This window comes from Athene cunicularia (assembly GCF_003259725.1).
Source record: "Athene cunicularia isolate RWA chromosome 15 unlocalized genomic scaffold, athCun1 chr15_part1, whole genome shotgun sequence".
NCBI classification, from domain to species: domain Eukaryota; kingdom Metazoa; phylum Chordata; class Aves; order Strigiformes; family Strigidae; genus Athene; species Athene cunicularia.
The window spans coordinates 10,254,054-10,280,412 of record NW_020799121.1 but is presented as its reverse complement, the minus strand read 5'-3'; the positions used below and the strand labels follow the sequence as shown (position 1 = coordinate 10,280,412).

The 26,359-nt window shown below is 39.1% G+C and overlaps 2 protein-coding genes across 22 annotated transcripts in view; one reads left to right on the top strand and one right to left on the bottom strand.

Moving 5' to 3' along the window:
• The first annotated feature begins 754 nt into the window (after positions 1-754).
• PIWIL1 (piwi like RNA-mediated gene silencing 1) lies at positions 755-20,194 on the top strand. 3 transcript variants are annotated; one of them, XM_026859787.1, is made up of 21 exons: positions 755-835; positions 3,678-3,792; positions 3,876-3,891; positions 4,553-4,683; positions 6,252-6,466; positions 7,539-7,660; positions 8,323-8,403; positions 9,283-9,480; positions 9,842-9,953; positions 12,121-12,241; positions 12,505-12,622; positions 12,771-12,885; positions 13,967-14,154; positions 14,785-14,857; positions 15,184-15,384; positions 15,685-15,788; positions 16,283-16,353; positions 16,801-16,954; positions 17,867-17,992; positions 19,100-19,247; positions 20,014-20,130. In XM_026859787.1, the coding sequence occupies exons 1-21, from the start codon at positions 755-757 to the stop codon at positions 20,128-20,130; spliced, it is 2,607 nt and encodes an 868-aa protein (XP_026715588.1). The 3 variants fall into 3 exon arrangements, with proteins under 3 accessions (XP_026715588.1, XP_026715586.1, XP_026715587.1); XM_026859785.1 differs by lacking the exon at positions 3,876-3,891 and having other exon boundaries at positions 3,678-3,825; positions 4,558-4,683; positions 20,014-20,194; XM_026859786.1 differs by lacking the exon at positions 3,876-3,891 and having other exon boundaries at positions 3,678-3,804; positions 4,552-4,683.
• A 2,235-nt stretch (positions 20,195-22,429) lies between these two features.
• RIMBP2 (RIMS binding protein 2) overlaps positions 22,430-26,359 on the bottom strand; it is a 114,254-nt gene continuing 110,324 nt past the window's right edge. For 7 of the 19 annotated variants that reach the window (XM_026859597.1, XM_026859586.1, XM_026859588.1 and 4 more), the window contains 2 exons: positions 25,900-26,034; positions 22,430-23,493 (listed from right to left, as the gene is read on the bottom strand). In XM_026859597.1, coding sequence (XP_026715398.1) covers positions 23,305-23,493; positions 25,900-26,034 — 324 coding nt within the window. In that variant the 3' untranslated portion in view covers positions 22,430-23,304. Of the gene's footprint in view, positions 23,494-24,209; positions 25,311-25,899; positions 26,035-26,359 lie in introns of those variants that run through there. The other 12 variants (XM_026859599.1, XM_026859598.1, XM_026859590.1 and 9 more) reach the window with 4 other exon arrangements.

The window sequence follows — 26,359 nt, the reverse complement described above, 5'->3', positions numbered from 1 at the left end:
GGGCGGGAGGGCGGCGGGCGTTTCTGTGAGGCGGGCGGCGGGCGGCGGCTCCGTCCGCGGCGTGAGCGGGGACAAAGCCGAGTGGCGTCGTGAAGGGCGCGGCCGCCTCTGTGTCCCTGGTGTGGGAGCAGAGCCCCTCTGCGCCCCGGGGCAGGCCGAGGTAGCGCTGAGGGCTCGGTGGGGACGGGGCGTCGGGTTTGGCTTGGAAACTGCCTGGGGCTGGCGGCGAAGTTAGGGCCAAGCCCATGTAGAAAGGAAGGGGTGGGGTGGGGAGAACAGACTCTGGGGCCGGTTTGCGTTATCGGGGAGTTGACCAGGCAGAAAGGGTTGGTGTGCGCTCTGGGTGAAGCGTGTGCTACTTCTAAGGTAACCTAACAAATTGGACCTAATTGAGCCTCAAGTGTAACTTGAAAGTGCTATCGGTAGGCCCTGCGTTAGGTCTGGCTGGGTTGCAGATCCTGCCATGCTCTCCAGTCTAGGTGACTTTCTCAACAGCTTCAGAATTTGTGGTGGGCTGTGCTAGTCGGTTTCGAATTTGACTGTAAGAAGCTGTAACTTCCCCACAGTGCCTGTTGTGGCTCTGTGTTACTGTAGAGATCCAAGAGCAAAGAGTTGCAGAAAAGGGTATATTTTACTGAAGCAGTTGAAGTTGAACGAGGGCAAATGCACTAGTGCTGCTCATAATATTTATTGCAATAAGGATTGGGAAGGAAGAAGATTGAACACTAATGTTGCAGGTGGTTTGCCTTAGAAAATGACGGGAAGAGCTAGAGCCAGAGCAAGAGGAAGACCTCCAGGACAGGAGACTGCTATTCCTCCTGTAGGAGCTGCTTCTGTAAGTTGTTGTTTTTATTAATGAGCACGGCTGGGCTTTGAAATGTCATAGCTCAACTAGTTCTTAGTTTAATATCATGTTAGATGATACATTTGTGTATATATATTATGTCAGCTGTGTAGTTATATTAACTCATTATTAAGGAAATATTTGTGTGCTGAAAAACAAGCACTCTATTGTAATACAGTTATCATAATAGAGCTAGTGGAAATAGGTGAGTATTTTCATAGCCTGCTTTGTCCACTGTGATACGCTGCAGAGAAGCAGAACTTATTAGGCTGGTGTTGCTATTGGTGCGTATTTGGGCAGAATCTGGATCTGGCAGATGTTACAAACTCTTTCAGTTGGGTTTATTTTTAATATCAAGTACTTCCTGTCTGCATTTGAATTGGTGTTGAGGGCTTGTTTTGTGCATATGTGCCCTGGTCAAACTATAGATTGAAAATGGCTGATAATTCTGTATTTGCAGCCATTGCCACATACCTGGAGATTTTTTTAAAGCAATTCCTCAAATTTGTCAGTTTTATTAATAATCATCTTTCATTTAAAAATGTGATTAGACTGGAGGAGTGTTCCTAGTCCATTTCTTGCCAGTGTCAGACAAGTTTGAATCCTGAAAGAAGGTAGGTTACAGTTCTGTTTCTCAATTAGTGAAATGCATCTTGCAGTAGCACTGGTGCACCTCTTGAACCTCCACCAGAGTTTATAAACCCAAGAGGCCTGATTACTTCAACCTTGGTCTCTTTGACTTGACTAGAATTGTTAGCAGAAGTCATGAGGCGATACCTATGTCCTGCTGTGGGTGAAGAGGAAGCTAAAAGAAATGATAAGGCTTAGGTATTTTACATGAGTATTGATGTGGTCTGAGTGGAGAAAAGTCTGTTTTGACTTTTTTTCTATATAGGCTGCCACTGTTCTACCATGTAGACTGTGTGTATCTCCCTCCAACAGGGTTAGTTTTAGAAGGGTTTCCAAAGACATGTTGAAAAGAGGTTGTGAAATCTATAAGAGGATTTATATTAAATGTTTGGAAAATGAGGATTTAGGCATGCACTCTGTCTCCACTTAAGTGAGAACATAATCTGTGCTGATTGCAGAGAAAGATGGGAACGACTAGCCATGTATTGAAATGAACCATTTGACTTTTACACTGGACTGTTACAGACCTATCATAATACACCAAGTTCTCATTACTGGGTGTTAGTGAGATTTAAGGAGGTCAGGGTTCTGCCTTTCCATACTAATGTCCTGACAACCCTGAGATCTTTCTTGCTGCATAGGTAGGAAAGAGGATAGGTTGGTCAGTCTCTGGGAAGTCCTTCCCAAGGTAAAGACTGCAGCCTCCAGGGAGGATATCAAGAAGATGGAGCTTGGCTCTTTGTACTGCTTCATGGTGGGCAGATGAGACACAGTGGTCACAAGCTGCAGCAGGAGTTGTTTTGACTGGACATAAAGAAGAATGTTTCCATGATGAGGACAGTCAAGCACTGGAACAGGTTGCCCGCTGAGGTTGTGCAGTCCACAGCCTTGGAGGTGGGATAAATCTGAGCCAACCTGATTGAACCCTGTGCCTGACCTTGCTTTGAGAGAGAGGTTGGGCTAGAGATCTCCTGAGGTTTCTTCCAGCCTAAATTATCTTGTGGTTTTACAAAGAATAGGATTGTTGAAAACCTCCTTCCCCACACCCCTACAGTGAATCCTACCCTAATATAATCTCTTCCTTCGGTTTCTGGCTTGACTTGGAGCTCTGCTCTGACCCTTTAATGGATGGGGAAGGAATATAGTCAGCTCAGGATGGCAGGGCTCAGTGCCTGGCTCTGGGACTAGAGAATCGGTGTAGGTGACCTTGCTGCTTCCTTCTCTTCTGCTTTGCCTCTCTCACCTATATTCCATCCTTGCCCCTGATCTTCCCTGAGCTACTTTTATGAATACTACAGGGAGCACAGAACTTGTGACAATGTGCGCTTACTGTGATAGTACTGGACTCATAATTTTCACATTATGCTCTTTAGGGTTGTGTACATTTGATCTGACGGTATTTACAGACTTCTTGGAGGGTATACTTTTGATAAGATCTTACTCTCCACCTTATTTTCACACATTGTGTAAGAAGAGAAAGGCCTGCTGAGTCACAAGACGTGTACTGAATGCTCTGAGAGCAAGGGAGTAGGGGAACTCCAGGAATGGATTGATGGCAGGTTATGTGACACTGGTTCAGGGGGTTCCTACTGCTCTGTTGTAGGACAGGACAGAGTCAGGCTGGCTCTCTAGCTCAGGTTTCTGGTTGTCCTTGATGCTGGCCTCTTGCTTGCATGCTCTTAAACTGGGGAACTTGGTTACTCCTGGAGGGACTCACTCATGGGGTAGACTGCAGTCTGGTAACATGAAACTCTGAATTGTGGGAGGGCTCATGGCTGAAGGTTGCATGTTGCAGTTCTTCCAGGCATGACACTTTTTTTTAAGAGAATTTATTCACTAGACACTAAAATTCCAAAAGCTGGTTTTACAAAATACATAGCCAGCTACTTGAAGTAACAGAGGGGTTGTTAAAAATAAGAACTCCAGAAATTTTAGTTAGAGCTTGGAAAAAGATTTGCATTTGCTACTAGTTAAATAAATATTAACTTACAAAAAATTTTCCTGAACCCCATTATTTTGGAGTTTGAAGTACAGAGTAATAGCTCTGCTACTTTATATAGGAAAAAAAGATTCAAGCTTTTGTAACTGTTACAGTTGGGTATTTGAGTATTCTGTACCTGGTTGGTGAGTTTGTTTTGCTGTACTCCTGGCAGTATCCTGTTTCTTTAGTTACAGTAGAAAAAGCTGTTCCCAACTATTGCAGGTTCAGCAGGCTGTGCCACGTCAGCCACCCGGCCGTCAGCAGCCTCAGCAGCCACCTGTTCCTCCATCGGTATCGGAAGAACCTGGTGGCCGTGGGCGACAGAGGGACCTCCCGCGTGTTCCACAAGGCCAGCATGGGAGAAGCCCAGGTCAGAAAGGGTGAAAAAGTCCATTGCCCACAAGAACATGTGTTTTGAAGAGAATGCAGTTAAGACATTTTTTAGACTGTAGTTCTAATTTTTTTTTTCAGAATGAGATTTATTACTAAGATTTGGAAAAGTTCACTGTACATACCTTGTGATGATAGTATTGTCATTCTAAGGTGCAATATAAACTGAACCAGGAATTTTGCAAACTGCCTTAATGTGCTTACTTCATCTGTACCATCTCCTCTATCAAAATAGTTAAAAAGTTTAGAAAGCATTTGGCACAATTAACTGCATGAATACTAATAGTAAATTTCATTTTGATATTTAATTAATTTTTATGACTCTTAGTAAGTAAAACTTTCTTAACTATTTCACATCCCAGCGTATTTAAACACTTCAGTGCCAGCTGGAGCTGAAGCGAAAGATCTGTCCTCCTTGTATTTACAGAAGAGATTATTTATTTGGAGGGTTTACATCTTTTTTTTTTTTTTTTTCATCTGGCTGGCAAGCGGTTCTATTTGCTTACTTGTTAACTGTCTTTAAATCTCAGAAAGTTAATATGTGTTACCTGAATGCTATTTTAAGATGAATTTACTTCATAGCAAAAGCTGAAACTTAGTATTTTGTGATTTCTTTTAATTTTATGTATACCTAACTTTCAAAATGGAATTGTATTTAATTATCTATATATAAAACTGGATTGTAATTCTTCATCAAATTTCTAAACAATAGGAATACAGATTTCGGTGGGATTTCAGGAATTGTCTTTAGCAGATAGGGGTGGACGTCGCAGAGATTTCCATGACCTTGGGGTAAATACTCGGCAAGCCATAGAACATGTTCAAGAATCAAAAACTGGTATGTTCAGATTAGACTACATATAAGCAAGTTGAAATGAGAAACAGTTTTGCTTTATGTCTGCTTTTAGTTATTCTCTAGAGAGCCAAATGAAAAAATCTTCATTGTGTACTAGAAAAAGGTACAAGTTGCTCTTAGTCCCTGAAAAGGAACAGTAAAGAGACATGTCTGATGGCAAAGTGCTTCAGACAGAAGTTGTGTAGCATTTTAAATTGCAACTCTTTAGACATAAGTGATGATCCTTGTATATTCCTGATGTCCAGTTCTTCAAGCTGAACTCTTCAGAACTCTCTAGGTTTGCTTCTAGAATCCATGGTTTGTAAGGCATTGACCTATCTGAATTGGTAAAGCTCTCCTATTAAATGTGGAATTTCAGATCTCTTCTGAAGAGACTTTTTACTTTAAATAAAAGGTGATATGCTTCTTCCCTTGAGATGAAGTCATGCATATGAAAAGTAGTAAAAGCAGGCTGTCATGATGGTCCTGCCTTCCTGGTAGAACACAGTCCTTGTTCATGTTTGACAGGACAGGTTCTGTGCTGATAACAGTTTTGTATTGGAGGTGACTCTGTGAGATACCACGTCAGTGTGACAGCAACCGTAGTCCACTTTTGCTTAATTGAATGGAGCATTAGTGGATCATGCCATGGGCCCAAGAGTAGTAGGGCTTAGTTCTGCTCAGGTCACTTCAGGCTGGGCGCAGTATAGTTGTTATTCTCACCTAGATTTTCTGTTTAGAGCTATACTGATGCAAGGTCATGGATCACTGTACTTTGCAGGCAGCTGCATTGCTGGCCTTTTGTTCTCCTTATAGCTTACACCACAGTTTTGTGGTGTAATACACATGCTTTGTATGTGGTAGAGTTTTTTTGCTTACATCTAGGGTATTGTAATTCAGATAGGGAAAAAAAGGATAAAGAAAACCAGGTTAAAATGGATGATCCATAGTTGTCTGCAATATATTTTTTATATTAGACTTTTAAGTCTAAAAGAAATTTAAATGAGATGTGAAAAAATGAGAAGAAATACATGAATAAGTGATCTGGAACTACTTTTACTGTTGTAGGGGTTTTTGTATGTTTCCTTGTTTGCTTGAAAAATCTTGAAATACCAACAGAAACATTAACTTGTCACGTACGCATGGGAATGTGGATATCTCCGTTGACTGATAGCCTGTTAGTTTTTATTCTATGTTTGTGATTCATTTAAAAGAAGATAAATTTGTCCACAAAGGAGGTTTATGTGTTGGTGGAAATTCATCTCTAGTACATGGTATTGATCCTTCGGGAGATGTTTACTTCATTACTACTAAATGTTTACTTCATTTGATGTGAGAGTTTTCCTGAGAACTGAAGGAATTGTAAAAAGCTCTAAGTGGATGAGTGTCTGTGATAATACTATGCCTGTGTGAGCATTTCCTACAGCTTACTGAGCTAGAACAGTTGCAGAGCACAGCTGACCTCTAATCTTTGTCTGAATGCTTTAGTTTTATAAAATTTCTCAAAGCTGTTGAATTAGTATAAACTGATAAAGTTTTGTGACTACTAAGAATTTTGCCTCTCATTTTAGGTTCTTCAGGTAGTATGATAAAATTAACTGCAAATTACTTTCGTTTGACATCTCGACCCCAGTGGGCTTTATATCAGTACCATGTTGCCTATAATCCCGAGATGGAAGCACGCCGTCTTCGATCAGCTTTGCTCTTTCAGCATGAAGAGCTAATTGGAAAGACACGTGCATTTGATGGATCGATACTGTTCTTGCCAAAAAAATTAGGGAATAAGGTGCGATATGAGAATGCGACTTTACTTTTTATTTTGACTTGCATTTTACACTGCTGCTTGTTTCTTGCTGCTCTGGGTGAAGTTGGACAATTGATGTCCCACGAGCAACATTTAGTTGGATTGAATATATTACTGCAAGCTAATCTGCCTGTGTAGAGAAATTTGGTAATAAATTTCTGGTTTTAATGCTTAGGTTCTTCAGGCTAGAATAATCTGCACAGATAGTACGCACAGTATTTTTCCTTTAGTTTTCATTCTGCTTATAACTTTTCATAACTTCTGTATTTTAACATCCAACATAATTGAAAGGGTGGATGTATTGGGTGTATGTGGGAAGGTTTCAATAGCTGGGGAGTGTGAAGTGACCCCTCTGGGAAGAGGCTGGGGACTGCCCTGTGCTGTACACAGTCTTTTCCAGCTGGCTTCACAGCAGACCCACCACAGACCAAAGCTGAGCCCATCAGGAAAGTTGATGGCACCTCTGTATTTAAAAAGGGGAAAAAATGCGAGAGCAGCAGAAGAATCTAAGAAAGGAGCGGCAGAGGGAAAAGGCCGTGTCCTGATGGAAGTCCCTACCTCCTCCACCTCTGCTCCGTGTGCTGCTCGCTGCCTCGCTGAAGGGACTGAGTAACCAGGGCTGAGTGATAACAGAGAGGGGCAGCAGCATCCAGGGTGACATTGAGCCTGGAAAAGGGAGAGGGGAAAGGTGTTTTCACTATGTGTGTTAATGTTTGTCTTTTTGCCTCCCAGTACCTGAATCAGTAATTAAATATATATTAATTGGCATTATATTAAGTTTATTTCCTCAAGTTGAGTCTTTTACCCTGTGATGGTAATTGGTAAGTGATCTCCCTGTCTTCATTTTGAGTTCAGCTGCTTTGGGGATAGCCTCCATTCTACTCCGTTAGTCATCTTCACCCAAATGAACATTTTAGGTTGTAGTTTACAGTCTGGGTAGGAAACCAATTTCCTGTTTCAGCTAAGTCTTGAATTATTACTTAGAATCTTACTGTACAAGTCCAGATATGCCCTGTTTGCCTCTAGTTTTACTAATCTAACTCCACTTTCTCAGGTTACTGAAGTGACTAGCAGGACTCGAAATGGAGAGGATGTGAAGATAACAATTACGCTGACTAATGAGTTGCCACCTACTTCACCTACATGTCTGCAATTTTACAACATCATTTTTAGAAGGTTTGCTGTCCAAGTTATGCCTTTATAAGAAGTCATTCTAAAATTATCTGACTTAAATGTTTTTCCTTTGTAAAGAATGGACTACAAATCAGTATCACAAATGTAAATTTTTAAGTCTTTGTAGCTACCATTACTGTGTGGCCAGCCACATCTGGCAACACTTTAATGTGCAGTTATATGCATGTTTCTGGCACATGTCAGTGTGAAATTAATTTATAGCTTTTGCCTGCCAAGCAGGTTCACACTGGAATGCTAACTGTTGTGGGCAGTTAGTCCTATCCCTGCCCTCCTTTTGTGTCTGTGAATTTGCCTCTTAAAGCAAAGTGGTGCAGGACCTTGAACTGGCAAATTACTTCTTTTGCCGTAGGCTTTCCATTTAACCTTGGTATCTGGACTACCTGGTTCATCTGAAATGTAGCTTGTTTAGACTGCTACCTTCAACTGGTCGGTGAAGGGTTGGGTTGTATGCTAACTTATTCTTAACTGATTAGTTGTCAATAAGTGTCCATGGCCTTTCTAAACTGAGAATAATGAAAAGTTCACTTTCATGGGAGTGCTATCTAGTCAGATGAATAAAAAATGAGACTGCAGAGGTATGGGACCATGCACATTTTGATAAACTGAATAATAATGGTAAATGACATCCATATTTCAACTTCTAGGCTTTTGAAGATGTTGAATTTGCAGCAGATTGGACGTAATTATTACAACCCCAGTGACCCAATCAACATCCCTAATCACAGGTCTGGCAAAAAGGGTACTTGGGTTTAGGAGGGGTGCAGGGAGAAAGGGTGGTATTTTGATACCACCGTTCTGGTTTATCTTGTAATAAAACCATAGACTTAAAAACTGATATTCCTGGGAAACATGAGACCTCATTCTCATAACTTAGTTTCTTCTGTGTGTAAGATCTCATGACTCGTTACCAGTCTGTATTCTGCTGTTACATTTTATTCCAATGTCAGAAACTTTGCTTAAATGTCTGTAAGGCTGAGATCTCGGAATATTTTAATTCTAAAGCTCAGGAGTTTTCAGCCTTCATTCTGAAGGCCATTTAATTTGCCATGTAAATTCCTATCTGTGCTATTGCTAGCTGTCATGTCTTGTCCCCATTCCCTGCCAGGATCCTGTACCTTGTGACTGGTGCTTCTGGCCAGCCCTAGGCCTGTTGTACAACTTGATGGGTTTGGGTTGGACCGGGGCCCTGTCATGTGCCTGTGGTGTAGTCCTTCCCATTAACCTAGCCTGGAAAAACTGGACAGTGTTCTACTAACAAACTGTTGGTCCTTTAAAAGTGTCTTAAAACCCATACACTTTGTATGTAAGATATTTAAGACTTAATAGTATGAAAAGGATTTATTAGGTTTTGAGGCATCTTTTCTTCCACTTCATTTCTATTGCTACATGATTCAAATAATCTTTTATCTTAAGTTGACTAAAGATACTTGCATGTAAAATATTTTTTGTTTTGTTATTTTTTTAGGAGCTTGTTTATATTTGGATAATGGTTTCTTTGTGTCTTGACTGCTTTACAGTGTCTGGGAATGGACAGAAATAACTCAAGGAGTGAGAACAAAGATGTTTTAAAGCACATTAAGATTCTGTATGTTCTCTTTTGACAGGTTGATGGTTTGGCCGGGCTTCACAACTTCTATCCTCCAGTATGAGGAAAGCATTATGTTATGTACAGATGTGAGCTATAAGGTTCTTCGCAGTGAAACAGTGCTGGATTTCATGTACAGTCTGTATTACCAGGTTGGAGAGGAAAGATTTAGAGATACCTGTGCTAAAGAGCTGATAGGTTTAATTGTTCTTACAAAGTAAGTCTCTTTGGACTCTTATTGTCTTAAGAATCTATTTATTTTTTTGGATTATCCATGTCCTGAAGTATACAATGAAGCATTAGAAAGCATGAACATTATATGATTGTCGAGCTATCAAACTAACCAACGTGAGAGCATTTACAAAAGAAGGAGGTACATACTGGCTTAGTTCTGTTTATTACAGTTTAGCTTTTAGCAGCACTGATAGCCTGTTAGAATTGAAAACTTGGAAGTTACTGCTGCTGATGGGAGCAGACGTTTCAGTTTACATGTGTATCTCTTAACTTTTTTGTCCAACAGTTCTATTTCTTTTCTGAGTGAAAATGTAAAAAAATACCTGATTAAATTGTTTGTTTAGGTACAATAACAAAACATACAGAGTTGATGACATAGACTGGGATGCCAATCCACAGTGTACCTTTAGAAAAGCAGATGGTTCTGAGATCAGCTACGTGGACTACTACAAAAGGGTATGGAAACTTGACTATCAGTGTGTGCAGTATGCTTTAACTTGAAACTTCAGGGCATTGTTAGAGGTTTCCTTATGATACATGGATTTGTGATTCATAGTTTTCTTTAATAGAGCTTTATTTTTAATGGATACTATGTAATCTGAGAGCAGGAGGTAACCTACAGATCGTGATTCAGCATGAGTAGTCCACTCCACTGAATAGTTGGTCAGGCAGAAATGCTAGGGGGTCTGCATGGATGAACAAGAAGCTCGTGGAAAAACACAGAAAGGAAGCATACAGAAGGTGGAAGCAGGGACAGGTAATCTGGGAGGAATAGAGACATTGTCCCAGCACACAGGAATGAGGTTAGGAAAGCCAAATCCCAGCTGGAATTGAATCTGGCCAGGAGTGGTAAAGGCAACAGGAAGGGCTTCTATTAAGTACATAAGTGGCAAAAGGAAAACTAGGAGAATGTGACATAACTGCTGTTAAATGAGGCAGGGCCCCTGGTGACCCAGGATGTGGAAAAAGATAAGATACTGAATGCTGCCTTCACTTCAGTCTTTAGTAGCAGGACCACCATTTGGGATTCCCAGGCCCCAGAGACCAGGGAAAAGTCTGGAGTAGGGAAGGCATGCTGTTGGTGGAAGAGAATAGGGTCAGGGAATACTTAGACGAAATAGACATAGCTAAGTCCCTGGGCCCTAATGGGTTGCACCTAAAGTAACTGAGGCAGCGGGCTCATGTCACTGTTAGGCCACTGTCAGTAATCTTTGAATGATGGTGTCGACAGGGACAAGTGCCTGATGACTGGAGAGAGTCAAATGTCACTCCTCGACATTCAGGATGACAGAGGGAGCTACAGGCCAGTCAGCCTTACACTGATCCCTGGGAAGGTGATAGAGCAGCTAATCCTGGAAACCATTTCCAGGCACATGAATCACAAGAAAGTCATGCTTGACCAACTTGATAAACTTCTGTGATGAAGTGACTGGCTTGGTAGATGAGGGGAGAGCAGAGGATGTGTTCTACCTGGGCTTCAGTAAGGCTGTTGACAAGGTCTCCTGTCAGAACCTCGTAGAGAAGCTGGTGAAGTGTGGGCTGGATGAGCAGACAGCGAAGCACATTGGAAGCTGTCAGAGTGGCCAGGCCCAGCGGGTGTTGATGGGGGGCACCATGGAGGCATGTTGGAGGCATGTAACTTGCAGTGTACCCCAGGGGTCAATACTATTTAACATCTTCATTAATGATCTGGATGATGTGGCAGAGTGTACCCTCGGCAAGTTTGATCATTTACTGGAGGTAGAATATGTGAACAGTCATCTTAAGAGAAATCACTCTTGATACTTTTGGTTCTTTGAAACAAAGTTTATATATACATATATATAACAAAGTCTTTTGTAGCTTAACCTTCTCTACCGTTGAGGCCTGCCACTCTTAATTGTGAAATGTTCCTGCATATCGATTTCAGCTGCAAAACAGGATGGGGCTTAATAAACTAGAAGCAAAATTTATATTATCCATGCCAGTTCAGGACAGAGTTTATAAATGATAAATTTTCTCTGCCACCTTGCCTTTGCTGTGATCTCACTTTTTTGTTTTTAAATGGCCATCTATTGGATGGGTTCTGAGGTGGTGTTCTCTTTAAGAAAAAGTGAAATTATGAAGTATGTTTGACTGTCAGCTTGTGTTGCCTTTTTGTGGGTTTGTCTTTTTCTAAACTAAATTATTGACTGCTAGACTGACCCAGCTGTTGCCAGATGCAAGGGAAAGTTGCAGGAGAGCTGAATTTCAGATACTTCACTGGGAATCTCATTTGTTTCTTGTGATGTCTTGAATAAATTGCTCTGTAGGGCAGGAACCTTGTCCATTACTGAACTGGAATGAGCATCCTGATCTTGAGGTAGAGACTCTGGGTGACACTGTCTCAAGCAAGGCAGTAGCACCTTTTCTTGCAATTCAATACTTGGATGGCACCAATATAGTGCGGCCCTGTTTTGGCCTTTTCTGACAACACCAGTTCCTCTCAAATTAGATTTGCAAACTAAAAAAACTGCTGTTGGCTTTATTTTGGTTTTGTTTATTTTAGGACAAATAATAATTTTCTAAAGTGAGCATTATTGAGAAAACTGGAGTGTTTGTTATGAATAAACTAACATACAATATACATATTTCTCTAATACAGCAATATAATCAAGAAATTACTGACTTGAACCAGCCTGTCTTGATCAGTCAGTCTAAGAGGAAGAGGGGAGATGTGGTGCTAGGACCTGCGGTTCTAATTCCAGAGCTGTGTTTCCTAACAGGTACTGTAGTGGGTTTTTTGTATCAAAGCATTTGTCAAGTCACAGTGCCTACTGAAACTGGTATTTTGACAGCAGCCTCTTGCCAAATTAAGTAGAAATGGTTTGTTTGTGTAAATGTGAGTTTAAGAACAATTTTTGTAAATATTAAGTATTTAAATTAGGGGTGATGGTGTTGATGTTGTATAGTCTTTACGTACAGTGTTCAACTTTTTTTAGTCCTTAATTTTTAACTTTTACTCAGAAAAAGATTTTGCTGTTAACAGGATTAACTGAAAAGATGCGTAGCGATTTTAATATGATGAAAGACTTGGCTATTCATACACGGCTCCCGCCTGAACAGAGGCACTGTGAAGTTAGAAGACTTAGTGACTACATCCAGAAGTATGCTACCTTAATATCTTCTGTACTTATTACCATACTCATTTTTCATATCAAACTTCTTGGAATAAAACTTTGGAAGTCTTACTGGTTTTAAAAAAAAGTCTCATCAAGAACAAATTTTTTAAATTTAAATCTTGTTTTTAAACAGAGATGAGAATGTTCAGAAGGAACTCCGAGACTGGGGTTTAAGCTTTGATTCTAAGTTACTATCCCTCACAGGAAGAGTAGTTCAAGGAGAAAAGATTCTTCAGTCAGGAAATGCGGTAAATAAAACAGCTTCTTAAATCTTCCGGATCTCTCACTGATGAAGCAAGTTCTTAAGGAAGGAAAACATTACTTGTTGATTTATAAATGAAAGATTATGAGTGAAAAATGTCATTTGTAAGTCTTTGTCCAAACAGGATAGTCATAATCTTCTTAATTTGTTTGCAAGTTGTTTAGAAACCCCGGAAGATTTTTCTGGCTTGTATTACAGTAGTGTCTTCCTTGCAAAACAGTCCATTTCCCTTAAAGTCATTTCACATAAACAAACTAGGAGACTAGAGATATTTGTAATTCTTTTCCATTGATGACAATACTAAGGCTTTCAAATGAAAAGCCACTGATTATTTCAGTTCAGAAGATAGAACATGTACAGTATCTTCACTCAAAGGTGTGGTGACTCTTCAGTATGAATAATTAAGTCAGATTGCTGTAAAACATTATATATTTGCTCTGTAGTAGAGATCTTTTGTTTGATTTGAATGGATGCTCGATGGAAAAGGGCATTTTATAGTATCTTGATCTGTAGATCTTGATTGGGCTTTGAGCAGCCTGGCCTAGTGGAAGGTGTCCCTGCCCGTGGCAGGGGATTGGAACTAGATGATCTTTAAGATCCCTTTCAACTCAGACTATCCTATGATTCTATACCTGTGTGTTTGGTAAGACTTCTTTTATTCCTGTTATTGAAAAGATCTGATATCTTCTTTATAATAATACTTTTCTTCTCAAGCAGTTACTTACTAAAAAGAAAAATGGGAGAAAAATAAGTTTATACATAAACAGCTATGTCTTTGTAGGGCAAAATCTGTGCAGCAAATAGTAACAACTTACCTGGGCTAAAAAATCTTAAGTATCTTTGTATAATTATGAATGAAACATTTGAAGACTGTATGATTTCTTGAAAGGGTAGATAAAGCTTGTTTTAGATTAGTGACAATAACAGTAAAGGAACAAATAAAAATCAAGTCATTTGTTCTGGGCAGAAGTGATACAGTCTGTTATGGAAGTGTATTGGCAAGTAGATGTGGTATAGCTTGCATGGTAAGGTGCTGATTTTCTTTCTCTACCATCTCTTATTTACAGTTTGACTACAATCCTCAGATTGCTGATTGGTCAAAAGAAACCAGGGGAACTCCCTTAATCTGTGCAAAGCCTCTGGACAACTGGTTATTGTTATACACACGGCGCAACTATGATATTGCTAATACATTAGTTCAAAATCTGTTTAAAGTCACACCATCTATGGGGATCAGGATGAACAAGGCAACCATGTAAGTGTCTTTAGAAAGCTGGTGGAAATATCATTTTATACATACTAAGGTGTGGGACTGGACTTGAAAATCTCTCAATCACAACACTAAGGTATATATAAGGTATATAGCATGTCTTAGGCTGTTAAATGAGGGGATAGTATACTATGTCACACTGACTTCTGTGAGATTTTGAATAAAACAAAGTTGCTTTTAGTATGCAAATTGTTCAGTTTTTCTTAGTGCCTGACTTTCTTATACTTTTATTTGGGAGAGCTTTCACTGGGGGTTAAAGCATCCCAAAACCAACTAGTATTAGACATGTAGTCATTGAGCAAAACCTTCTCAAGCGGAGCTGTTTTTAATACAAGAAGGATTATATATTGCTGACTTTGGATGCGTTCTGATTTCTTCCCATTGCAAATACCTTCCTTTGAGTACCTGTGCTTGCTTTTAACTTTGAATTTCATTGCTCTTGGAAGCATAAGGTGGGGATGATTCCTCTTAATCTTCAAAATGTGTGAACATTGTATGTCTGTTAATAGCTATAAATGTATACACTACTGATGTATAATGAGCATTTATGTTTTTGCTGAAGTTTCAGTAGCTGCTTTTTTTTTTTCTGTAAGCATGTTTTCTCTTCCATTTCAGGATTGAAGTAGATGATAGAACAGAAGCTTATTTAAAGGGTTTACAGCAAAGTGTTACTCCTGACACAAACATAGTATGTATTCGAATCCATAATTTGAAATCATGTTAATCTCTAATTGGTGTGTTAAAACTAGTGGGAATCATCCTCAAAAATAAAACTCTTGGCTTCTGAGTATCTACTACATGCCTACTCATAGTCCTGTTGAAACCCCAGACTAACCGTGAGTATCCTTTATATTTGACTCTGAAGTATAGACACTGAAAATTTCCAGGTATTTCTTTCATTGTGAACCCTTGAATATTTCTCTTGAGGATAAGAAACTTTTCCTAAAGAACTACAACTGTTACGTAAATCTGATAATGAAGCTCTTAAAAGCCTTTTTTTTTTTCCCTTTAAAGGTAGTTTGTCTTTTGTCTAGTACCCGAAAGGATAAATATGATGCAATCAAGAAATACTTATGTACAGATTGTCCCGTTCCAAGTCAGTGTGTGATTGCTCGCACTTTAAGCAAGCCTCAGACTACTCTGGCTATAGCAACAAAAATTGCTCTACAAATGAACTGTAAAATGGGTGGAGAACTTTGGAGTGTTGAGATCCCAGTAAGTAATTTTTCTTTTGAATGATAACTGTTTTCTTTATTGAGCCTTTATTAAAAAGCAAGCCTTTTTCCCCCAAAAAAAGAAAATTGATTATTTTTTGTGTAGTTTGTTTTGTGTCTGTGAGAAGAGGCATGAAGTAAGTATGACATAAGGGGATATTTAATTCAACAATTCAGTGCCTATGGTTTACTTACACCATACAGCTTATATTATGGTCTTGTTATGCTATAGGATGGAGGTGATAGGTGCTCTGGCATGTCTTCACCTACTAATACACGTTCTGTATTGATTCTTTTTAAGCTGAAACAGGTAATGATTGTGGGAATTGATTGTTACCATGACACTCTATCTGGAAAGCAGTCAATTGCAGGATTTGTCTCTAGCCTGAATCAAACGATGACAAGGTAAGATAGGAATGCCAAACCAAACAAATCTTTCTCTTTCCCTTAACTGAAAAGTAGTTTGGATGTGGTGGACCATCATGAAAGTGTCCAAATTGATTTACTGTACATTGTTAATAAGAACCATATATTGTGAATTAGTTTTTGTCCTGCATCCCTTAAGGCGTAGCCTTGTCCTTCTTCCACAGTGCTTGGGAGAGGGGGCAAATGGCGGGGCAAGAGCTGGGTTGTATAGAGGGTATAAGGCTGACAGGATCTTCTGCCTTTTGAGTTGACTTCTGTGAGAGGTTTCTGAGAGGAACTGCATGAGGTGCTAAGGCATTTGTCTACCACAGGCTTTTCGAGGGAAATGTTCTCATAGTACATTAACTCTTGCTTGACTGCCTTGACCCACAATAGCCATAAGGACTAAGTGGTCATAGCTGTCTTAAAAATAACTTTGTTGAAGTAAGCCTGGGAAATGCTCTGAAGATCATAATTTATTTTATCCTCCACAGGTGGTTCTCCCGCTGTGCTGTTCAAGGTCGTGGGCAAGAACTTGTGGACGGGCTCAAAGCCTGCTTGCAAAGTAAGGGAAAGCTTTCTGTTCTTGTTAATAGCTTGTTGGATAAAAACAGATTTAAAAATACAGTTGTAAATATTGCTGAAAATTAATGACATTTTGTGTACATTCTGTCATTGATTGCCATATTTCTTAAGTAAGTACTATTTATCAATGCACTTCAAAAAATGCTTTAAAGGAGATGAATTTAAAGGGTGCCTGCTCCTTGCTGTGAGAGAGGCCAGCGGAGTAGATAATCTCCTTAGGTTCGTTCTTTTTGTGTTGTTCCACAAGTAAACTAAAATTCTTTTGTGTATCGTGACACACCACCAGTTTCAGGTTACTGAAAGATTGAGGACCTTACGTTTCAAAATGTACTGCTCTTTTTCCAGTAACAAAGCCCCATTTTTGTGCTGGAATGAATTGTCATTATAGCTAACGGCTTTTACTATATTTTAAATTTTTTTTTTTAAGCTGCTCTAAGAGAATGGTTCAAGTGGAATAAGTATTTGCCCTCTCGTATTATTGTGTATCGTGATGGTGTAGGAGATGGACAACTAAATACACTGGTTAATTATGAAGTGCCTCAATTTCTGGATTGCTTGAAGAGTGTTGGTAAAGACTACAAGTAAGTCTGTTTCAACCAGCCCCCTTTTTTTTTTTATACTGCAAGATAAATACTGGGATACAAAAATGAGGATTGACACTGGGTTACAGATGAAGATTGTGTTTTCTTTTCATCCTCACTTATTTTTACTTGAGCTTAAATAACTGCTTTTCTGATGATTGTTTACATGAAACCTAACTTGTAATATAGTGGGAAAAGTTTTTAGTAGCACACCACATGGTTATTCAATACACATGTATACACATAAACTCTTCAGCCATTCTTGATTCATGTGGTAATTAATACTTTTTTCCAACTGGTTGATCATAGTCTGATTACTCCCACATGTGTCCCGTGGGACCTCTTCCTCTTCAATGCTGAAAGGATTACCTGTTGTCCAGTCACTCGTGTTCGGCAGAGTTTTCAACATTCTGCTTTAAAATTTACCAACTACAGTGACTCTGGGTTTCCTAATCTGCTCTGAAAAACTGAAAGATTTCCTGACACTACATGCAAGCAGAGCACAGAACAAGTTGTTCTTCTGTTTAGCTTCTGTTAATGACTTGCTCTTTACCAAAAATACAGTTAAAACATGCTGTTTTCTATATGAAAAGTTGAGGTAGAGAGGGAGTAGAAATCAGATCTGTGTTTAGAAGATCCCTTTTTCGTATTTTATGTCTCCCTATGAAGTTAAATATAATCTGGATTGGTGAGAAATAGTATCAAAGTTGCACCTGAAACTGAAAACCGACATTGATGAACAATGTCCTGTTTAATTTAAACCGATTAATTGAAGATTTGCATGTGAAATTAAAGACCTGGAGAACTCTAAAATTGCTTTTAACCTGAAATTCTAGAGAATCTGCTCCTTGAAATACTCTCAGTGCAGTTTTTCAGGATAGTTTTGGGTTTTCTTATTTTCATTTATTTTAGTCCAAGACTTACTGTGATAGTTGTGAAGAAACGAGTGAGCACCAGATTCTTTGCACAGTGTGGAGGAACACTTAAAAACCCACCCCCTGGTACTGTTGTTGATGTGGAGGTGACCAGACCAGAGTGGTAAGTTACTATGGAAGAAACACTCTGTGTGCTGACAACCTGATAATAAAGGAGATATATCTGGTATTAAAGGGTGAGATCGATTAGAATAATACTTTCCACACTTCTGTCCCTTTGAAATGAAATCATAGGGAACGTGCAGATGAAAGAAATGGACAAGGTTAAATTTTCTGAGTTTATGATGCAGTGTGTCATGGTTTCCAGGATGCAGTATTTGCATACATCACAGTATTACCTGTACTTCAAGGAATTGTGTGTGCGTTTCACTTTTTGATGTTTCTCTTTCTGATTTTTAAAGGTTTAGTACCAAATGAGTGCCTACTGATAGGATTGCCCAACTGTCCTTATCTGAAATTAAATTCTGGCTGTAGTTTTGACATTGCGCATAAATTTTATGACTTCGTAAGGGTGCATTTTATGAGCAAGTGCTGGAAGTATTCTTTGGTGGTTGGGAAGTCACTAGAAGAAGACTCAGAATTGTACGGTTATGTGTGTAGGTAACACGTACACAGATCTCCCCGGCTTCACTTGCTATTGGTACTGAATGTTTTTGCATGTCACGCTGCGTGACGCTCAGGTCAGGTACGTGGGCAATGCAAAGCTTACTCTGTACACGATGATAGGGTTGGCTTTGGTCAGGGGACGCTGGGGCACACAGGGAGCACTGCACTTGTCTGTAAGTCGTTTTGCCTTTCTTGTTTTGTATTTTACCAACTCACTGCAGGTGTTCCGAGTGTTGTGCTAGGTGACAGACATCCAGGCACGGCTCAGGGTGCGAGAGGAAATGAGGAGAGTAAGCCATGTGCTTTTGCAGTGTGGTTATTGAGATGAAAACTGTATGATGGAGGATTAAGATCTTCGTGGTCTTAAGACCTGTTCTGTATAAGATTATTTATATTCTTCCAGATCTCCTGGCCTTTCAGAAATAAGGGAAACCGATTGCTTTGTGGCCAAAGCATAGGCATGTTTTTGGGGTTTACTCAATATGCACAAAGTGACTTGAAGGAAATAAGACAAATTTGGGTGGATTTGTGTTTTTCTAAGAAAAGCAGCCCTTCCTGCATTGGACTTCTGGGTGTTTTGTTTGTTTGTTTTTTTCTATTACAGGTACGATTTCTATATTGTGAGTCAGGCGGTGAGAACTGGTTGTGTTGCACCCACTCATTATAATGTAATTTATGACACTAGCAAACTGAAGCCTGATCATGTGCAACGTTTAACCTACAAACTTTGCCACATGTACTATAACTGGTCGGTAAGTATTTCCTCTGGGAAATTATAATATTTTTCTTCTAAGATTTGTGCATCTCTATGCAGTAACAACCCACACAAAGCTAGAAAAAATAATCCTTAAAACACCCGTGCAGATCCAGCAAACCTGCAAGTATGCCTTGTGACCTAGAGTGGTGGTTTGAGATCTAGACATTTTATAATTACGTGATTTCTCTGAAGTCTGAAGATTAAAGTCATCTTTATTCTCACCAGAAAATACTTGTCATTTTGAGTACTGTTCCAAAATTCTATGTCAAAAGCAAAATGATTATTTCTTACCTGCAGAAATAATTACTTTGTGTGGAGATGAACTGTGTTCCTCCATTTCCCTTGGGGCTGCTTCTGTTGCATACCAAGATCAGCACACAGTCATTGCCCAAGGTGTGCTTTAGGTTTGTCAGTTTAGTATTCATAAATATTTCACGTTTCTTACCCATGTCCTGCCTTACTGGTGAGATCCGGCATTGAATGTAAACCTGCGTGAGAGGTGGTTTTGGAGTGAGGAGGGGAATGGGGTTGAGCAGTTTCTGCATCTGTTCTTCTATAAAGCAGGGTTTTTTCATGTATTCAGTGTATGTAATGTTTTCACAAATGGCATAAGCTACAGGGAATACAAATTTTACATGTATCCAGACTTCTGAATTCCAGGACTCTTTGTTACAGTAAATGCATGCTTATTTAGATGACTTGGAAATAATTTTTTTTTTTTTTTTTTTTTTTTTTTTTTTTTTTTTTTTTCCCTTCTGCAGGGTGTTATCAGAGTACCTGCTCCTTGCCAGTATGCTCACAAACTGGCTTTCCTTGTCGGCCAGAGCATTCACAGGGAACCAAACCTGGTGCTTTCAGACAGACTTTACTATCTTTGAAGTTGAGTTACCAGCTAAGAAGAACGGTGTAGTTCCTTTCTAGGGAATGTCGAATTGTGTGGGGTTTTGATTCGGCTTGTTTTGCTTGTTTATTTTTGAGATGTGCACGGGATAATAAGTATGTGCAGTTGTAAAACTTTATTTTCATTGTAGCAGCTAAAAGCTTGAGATGGCAGGTCTGTATTTTGAGTAAGTCTCTGCTTGCTATAAAATCCAATTTCAAATATTTTTTTTTAAACACTTTAGTAAATAAGTGTTTCTAGGAATCTTCACAAAAGATTATCAGTTGTTCTTTTTATTTTGGGGAAGTCTTACACAGACTTATTTTTAGCATACAGGATATGTAGTTATACAGACCAAAATTCAAACTTCTCCACCTAGCACATTACACTTCTAACTTTCAAAATTCAATTGTTGCTTGTTTGTTTTTCTTGGTTGTTAAAATGAGGACAATATTTTATCTCCTAAAGTATTTCATATCTTACAAAGAGGTTACCAGATGTTCTTGGTTATCAAGACTTTAAGATGGCATAGTGCTGCGGAAACCCAGGGAAGGGTTTTTAATACTTGCCCTTGTAAGGGATTTGCAGACCAACTAGAAACTGTCTTGTGCTTGCTCGTGTCTCCCCAGAAGTAGAGGGAAGTGGGACTTTTTCAAACTGCCATAGCTGAGGAGGAAGTTCTGTGACTGCCAGAGTTTCAGGAATGAGTGTTGTGGGTAAAATTATTTCTGTATCTTACCACAGCTATCAGAACACCTTTGTTATCTGGGGGCTACAGTATTCTCCACAAAAACTGATGGCTTTGGCTCAGTTTGAATGCTGTTACAGGAACTGTGTGACTTAGATGGAATTTCCTATTGACATTAGGCCTTGGTTTGTATTGTCCTGCCAAGATGGTAATTGGTAACTATTCTATGGGAATGTCTTAATTTGTAAAGCAAATGGGAGTTGTGTTGATACGTTGATTCCACATTTTTGGGTTACCAGGTGCAGAGTCAACCTAGTGCATATGGAAGAATTTGGATTAGTGCTGGTTTTTTCTAACTAACTTGTAATCTTGTTACTTTGTGAGATTTAAATAAAGTTGATACTATAATCCTTGCTTGTTGGATTGTGTTAGATGCATTTGCTTACTTCAAGAGTGGGCTTTGGGCATGCTACAGGACATCAGCGAGAGTAACTTTCTAACCATTTTTTACCTCTGGGAAGCTCTTGGAGTCTTGTGTTTAGATCAGCCTTTATTCTACAATAAACTTTAGCAGCTGTCGACAGCTCTGAGAAATGAGGGTGCTCGAGAACTTGTGTTCAGTTCAGCTATTTTCTAGGCTGTGAGAACTGTTCAACCTCCTCCTTCCACATGAAACGTCCTATGAAGAGAGGCATAGGGGGTTTCGACAAATATTCTGGCCTTTCTGATATCACACAATGGCAGCTTTCCCTACTCACTACTTAATATTTTGTGTTTCTTCCTAGTTACGTATCATGTAGTTATACCTGTCAGGGGGATTCATTCTGTTCCAGTTTGTGTCACTTGAGGTCAACAGAAAAGGAGCTTAGTGCTGCTGCTTCCCGAGGGGCTGCAGGAGGGCAGGACGGGGCCTCGCCGGGGCACGGTGTCCCCACAGGTACCTGGGGCAGGGGCGGTGGCTCTCGGGGCTGGGCCCTCCCCGCTCCTGTCTGAGCCTCCCGAAGGGCACGACTGGCACAGGCTTTGAGAGCTGATACAGTAGGGTCATGAAACATACTGCACTCTACAAAATATCAAATTATTTATTTATATAAAATATAATACACAACAGTTGTACACATGCACACACCCACACAGTACTTTACCACAAATTTAGGCCAGTTATTTTCTTTAATTAAGTGTTATAATCTAGCACACAGTATCTTACAGTAATTTACATTATTATCTGAAGACACAATGGGGAAGCTTTGATCATTCATTTATAAACCTTCCATAAATTACAAAAAGAAAGGCAGTCTGAAAAGTATGTATAAACAGTAAAAACAATTTACAAATGGACAAGAATTACAAAATAGTAACAGCCAATGACTGCCATCAATGTGTACGATTGTTTTTCTTGATATGCCAATATTGCAATTAATACTTGATTATCACCTGTTGCAGCCTTTTTACTGGCTACAGCTTGTGTCTAATGCAGTTTTTCACTTCTTACTTTAGACATGCACTTTATCTTGAATCTGACATCAATATGAAAATGCCTTTTAGGACTGTACCTCCCCAGGAAAAGAGGTTGGAGAGTAAAGGGCTTTATTGTGGAGTATTTCTGTTGGTTTGTTTGGGTTTTGTGGTTTGTTTTTGTTTTTTTTTTTTTTTTTCCCTTGGTAATTTCAAACAGTGAACCAGGAATTCCAAAACTGGAGGTTGTAGTGTTGAAACTGGGTGAGTCTCTGAATAACTTGCACTGTATCTGATTTCAGTTTAGTGAAAATGTTGACAAAAGAAATCGATACAAGGGGTTTGGGTTGGAAAAAAAACAACCAAACAACAAAAGAAGCAAAAACCAAAAAGAAAGCATTTTGCACAGCACTTTCAAACTCCCAGGAGTTACATCAGACATTGAATGGAGTCAGTAACATAGTACTTGATCTTAAATTACCATGTTTTAGGGAAGATGAAGACAGTTGAATACACAGTACATACAAAGTATACGCTGTATATTTATTAGACAGTACAAATCATTGTGCATTAATAAGGCAAAACATCAAGGCTGATAAACTAGGAGTTTCAAGACCATTTTTGTGTATGATAAAGGTTAGATACAGTGGGGTGATCTCTCTGAACCAGGAATCAAGGAATAGAGTTTTCTTCCCCCCACTCATGGTTAGAGGAGATTAAAGGCTGAGATTTATCCAGTGGAGTTGCAGGTGTTGAGTTGACTTCAAATAAAACCATGTTCTTCTGGTCTTAATCCCACAATTACTTTTTTTTTTAAGAAAAAAATGCAATAACACATCCACTTCTTTTTTTTTTTTCTTGCTGTTTTGATTAAAGCAATTCACATGATTCTATTGATGTCAGAGTTAAAAATGTAAAGGTTTGGTAAAGTTGCACTGCATAGTCATGAAAGCCCTAGTTTTGACGTTTAAAAAAAAAAAATAAAATACACAGACTGGAAGCTTTACAAGTTGTCCAGGAGTACATGAATCATTTCACTGCACCAAGCTTTTTCAGCAGTTTCTTGCCTTTGGAAAGCAGCCCCTTTTTCTTTTTCGAGGACATATCCCTGCCTCTCCCGGGACTACCAGACCCCATAGGTGACGGAGGTGACCCAGAATGGAGATGAACTGTGGGGGATGGTGCTCTCCGTGATGTACCTGTATTCTCAGGAGGAACCTATTAGGTACATTGTTATAATTTATTGAATGTTTGAAAGCTTAAATGCTATTATCATCAAGAAAGTTGGTAACATCACTTGTCCCATTACCCACTTAAACAAAAGGGCTGATTCCTTTCTTTCTTGTGGCTTAAAATACTGTATGGGCTTACAGAAAATACACAAATTTTGAGGAAAAAGTATAGAGAACAGGAAATGCTCCAGTAGGGCCCTGTTTTGGTTATACTTTTTTAAAGAAAGAGTTGGATACACTTTTTGCCATAGTTCTGGCCACAAAAGCCACAAAACTGGTTTTGGTTTTGCATTTCAGTACTCTGATAGTACAAAAATGAGGAGAGATACTTGTAGCTATAGATTTAAGAAAAATAAATGTGTTAATTACTACAGATTAGCAATCTATACAACTCAAACTTTTCAGAAGATATGATTTAAAATGCTACATGATCACTTATTTTTAAATGTCATTTAAATGCCTTTTATTTAAAATTGGCTAGCAAACTTTATGTACATATTTGAGAAGATGGCACACTGGCTTAAAAAAAAAAAAAAAAAAAGAAAAAGCTAAAATGAACCTTAATTGCAATCAAAGAAAGCTTAAAGACCCTGACTGCTTGATGTGTATGCTGCAGCTATGAGGTTGCTGAATGAAGGTGAATACTTGTACGATAGATGACAGCATTCCTAAATATTTTAAACAGCTATTTTTTTTTTTTTTAATCGTCAAAAGCACTTGAATGAAAATGCTAAAACTACTACTCAGCCTATCCTAACTACTGTGCCTGGCTGACAAAATGTTCTCCTATCAATTAAGATGATATTTTTGTAGTAGAATCCATGCCTCAGGGACCCCGTTACCTTGTAGTTCAAGTTAAAACATTAGCGATTTACTGGCTTGTGCAACAGTGAGTTAAGCAAAGGGGCTTCAAGCCTACTTTGATTTTAAATCAAGGTCTAATTCTAATGAAAAAAAAAAAACAACAAAAAAAACCAACTTGGTAAAGCACCCCAACGTACACCTGAAGATACCATATATTTAGTCTAATGCATTCATTCATGAGCTGCATGGCTCATACTGAGACTTTTATTGCATTGGTAAACCAAACAAGTTGCTAGTATTTCAAATGTGCACTTTCTAGGAAAATCTGAGTAAATTGTACCATATGAAGGAATTTTTTCAGAATTGTTGAATACTTGGTCTTAGGCAGACTGGGGTATAATCGATTGTGGAAAACACATTTTAAGGCAGACAATTAAGTAGCTGTATTTGAGTGTAATGAGTTTCAAAACCAACTATACCCTCGTAAACTACAGTACGTATCAGCTTACGTTTCATTTGTTTGCTCTTTAAGGGTTGGGGGTGTTGTGCTTTTCTCTTGATACAGGAGCTTGGAATTGTTATGTCCCAGGTTGGCTAACAATGCAATATGCAGCTTTGTTTGTAGGGTAGTTAGACATCCAACTCTCCTTTCTACGTAAACAGAAACATTTAGCTCATGAAGAAATATGTTCCAAACATTGACCTTCATAAAGTGAGGTCTAATTGATGTCTTTCTAAGGATTCCTTTTTAAAGGATTTGTCTCCTAAAAAACCTAAATTGACTTCACTAAATACAGTGATAACATACAGCCTTTTCTTCTGTGGCCAAGGATTTTGGAGACATATTTCTTTTTTTTTTTTTTTTCCCCCACAATTAAGTTTCAAGACTTGCATTAGATAGCCAGGTAGCTTTAATTGAAATCTCTATTGGTATCTTCAGTTGCTCACTTACGTGAAGGCTACATTGCCTTATTAAGGTGTGAAATGAACACTCTTCTTCTGTTTCCAAGCAGATGAGCAAAGAAATAAAAATATATATAAAATATATAATATATAAAAGTATTGCAGTGATGAAACAAAACCAAAAATGAGATACTCTAAACATGATTAGTCTTTCACAAAAGGGAAGTCTCTGGGCAGTTAACTCATGCCAGTTGGAACAGGAAGTCATAAGGAGTAAAAGATCAATCAGCTGCGTTTACAACTTGTATTTAGAGGAGCGCTTGTACCAGCCTTTCGTCCACAAGAACTTTCGCTTTCATCTAGATATTGCATGTACTAAGAGTAGTTTAGAAGCATTAGGAGGTAACTACTTTCACCAGGGAAAAGCTGCTTAAACTCGAATTATAATTGAAGATACTGGAATGACTGCAATCAAATGGTAAATTTAGTTTCTTCGTTTACAAATGTAACGAGCTAGCCGGAGGCTAAGTCAGGTCATCTTTCTTTATGTTTTGTTTTATAGATCTGAAAGTTAATTTTAAATGGGCAAATGGATTTAAAATGTTAAAAAGTAATGTCTAAATTATATATGAGACAAAATGGAATGGAAAATAAAAAGTCAAGTTTTTCTTATTTGGTTGCTTACCCTTTTTGCTTTTGTACGCATCGGTGTATCGTGAACGTATCGCGAGGGTGCATCAGACAGATAGACTTCAACATCGTCAGGCACTTCTTCAAGAAAGTTGGAAGGAACCAGCCCCTTCTGTCCGTTAAGTTCACCCTGCAAGGGCATGAGAGTGTCAGTGACTGAATTACAGAGAATGTAGGTTCCCGAGAAGGTCAGCAAATACTTCTGAGCATTTCAAAGCCACCGAGGCAGAGGAAATACCCATCTCGGGTCACTTGGGTCCTCACACACTTCTGAAGCTCAGAGCGGGGGCTGTGTGTCATGGAGAGCAAATGCACCCCCCTGGTCCTGCTCTGGAGCAGCACGACCCGAGTTCCCACAGCCTGCAGGCACTCCGAGGCCATCGAAGTACTCCTTGGGGCTTCTACAATGGGCCTGGGGCAGCTGGGCCCGTGTCTGTGGCCAACGCGCCGCGGAG

What these genes read in the sequence shown, in the direction of transcription:
- PIWIL1 (XM_026859785.1), top strand. Translation starts at nt 755, where the DNA reads ATGACGGGAAGAGCTAGAGCCAGAGCAAGAGGAAGACCTCCAGGACAG. An exon ending in TTACTCCTGACACAAACATA is followed by an intron (nt 14,858 to 15,183) that starts GTATGTATTCGA and finishes TTCCCTTTAAAG; the next exon opens with GTAGTTTGTCTTTTGTCTAG. An exon ending in CTGAATCAAACGATGACAAG is followed by an intron (nt 15,789 to 16,282) that starts GTAAGATAGGAA and finishes TATCCTCCACAG; the next exon opens with GTGGTTCTCCCGCTGTGCTG.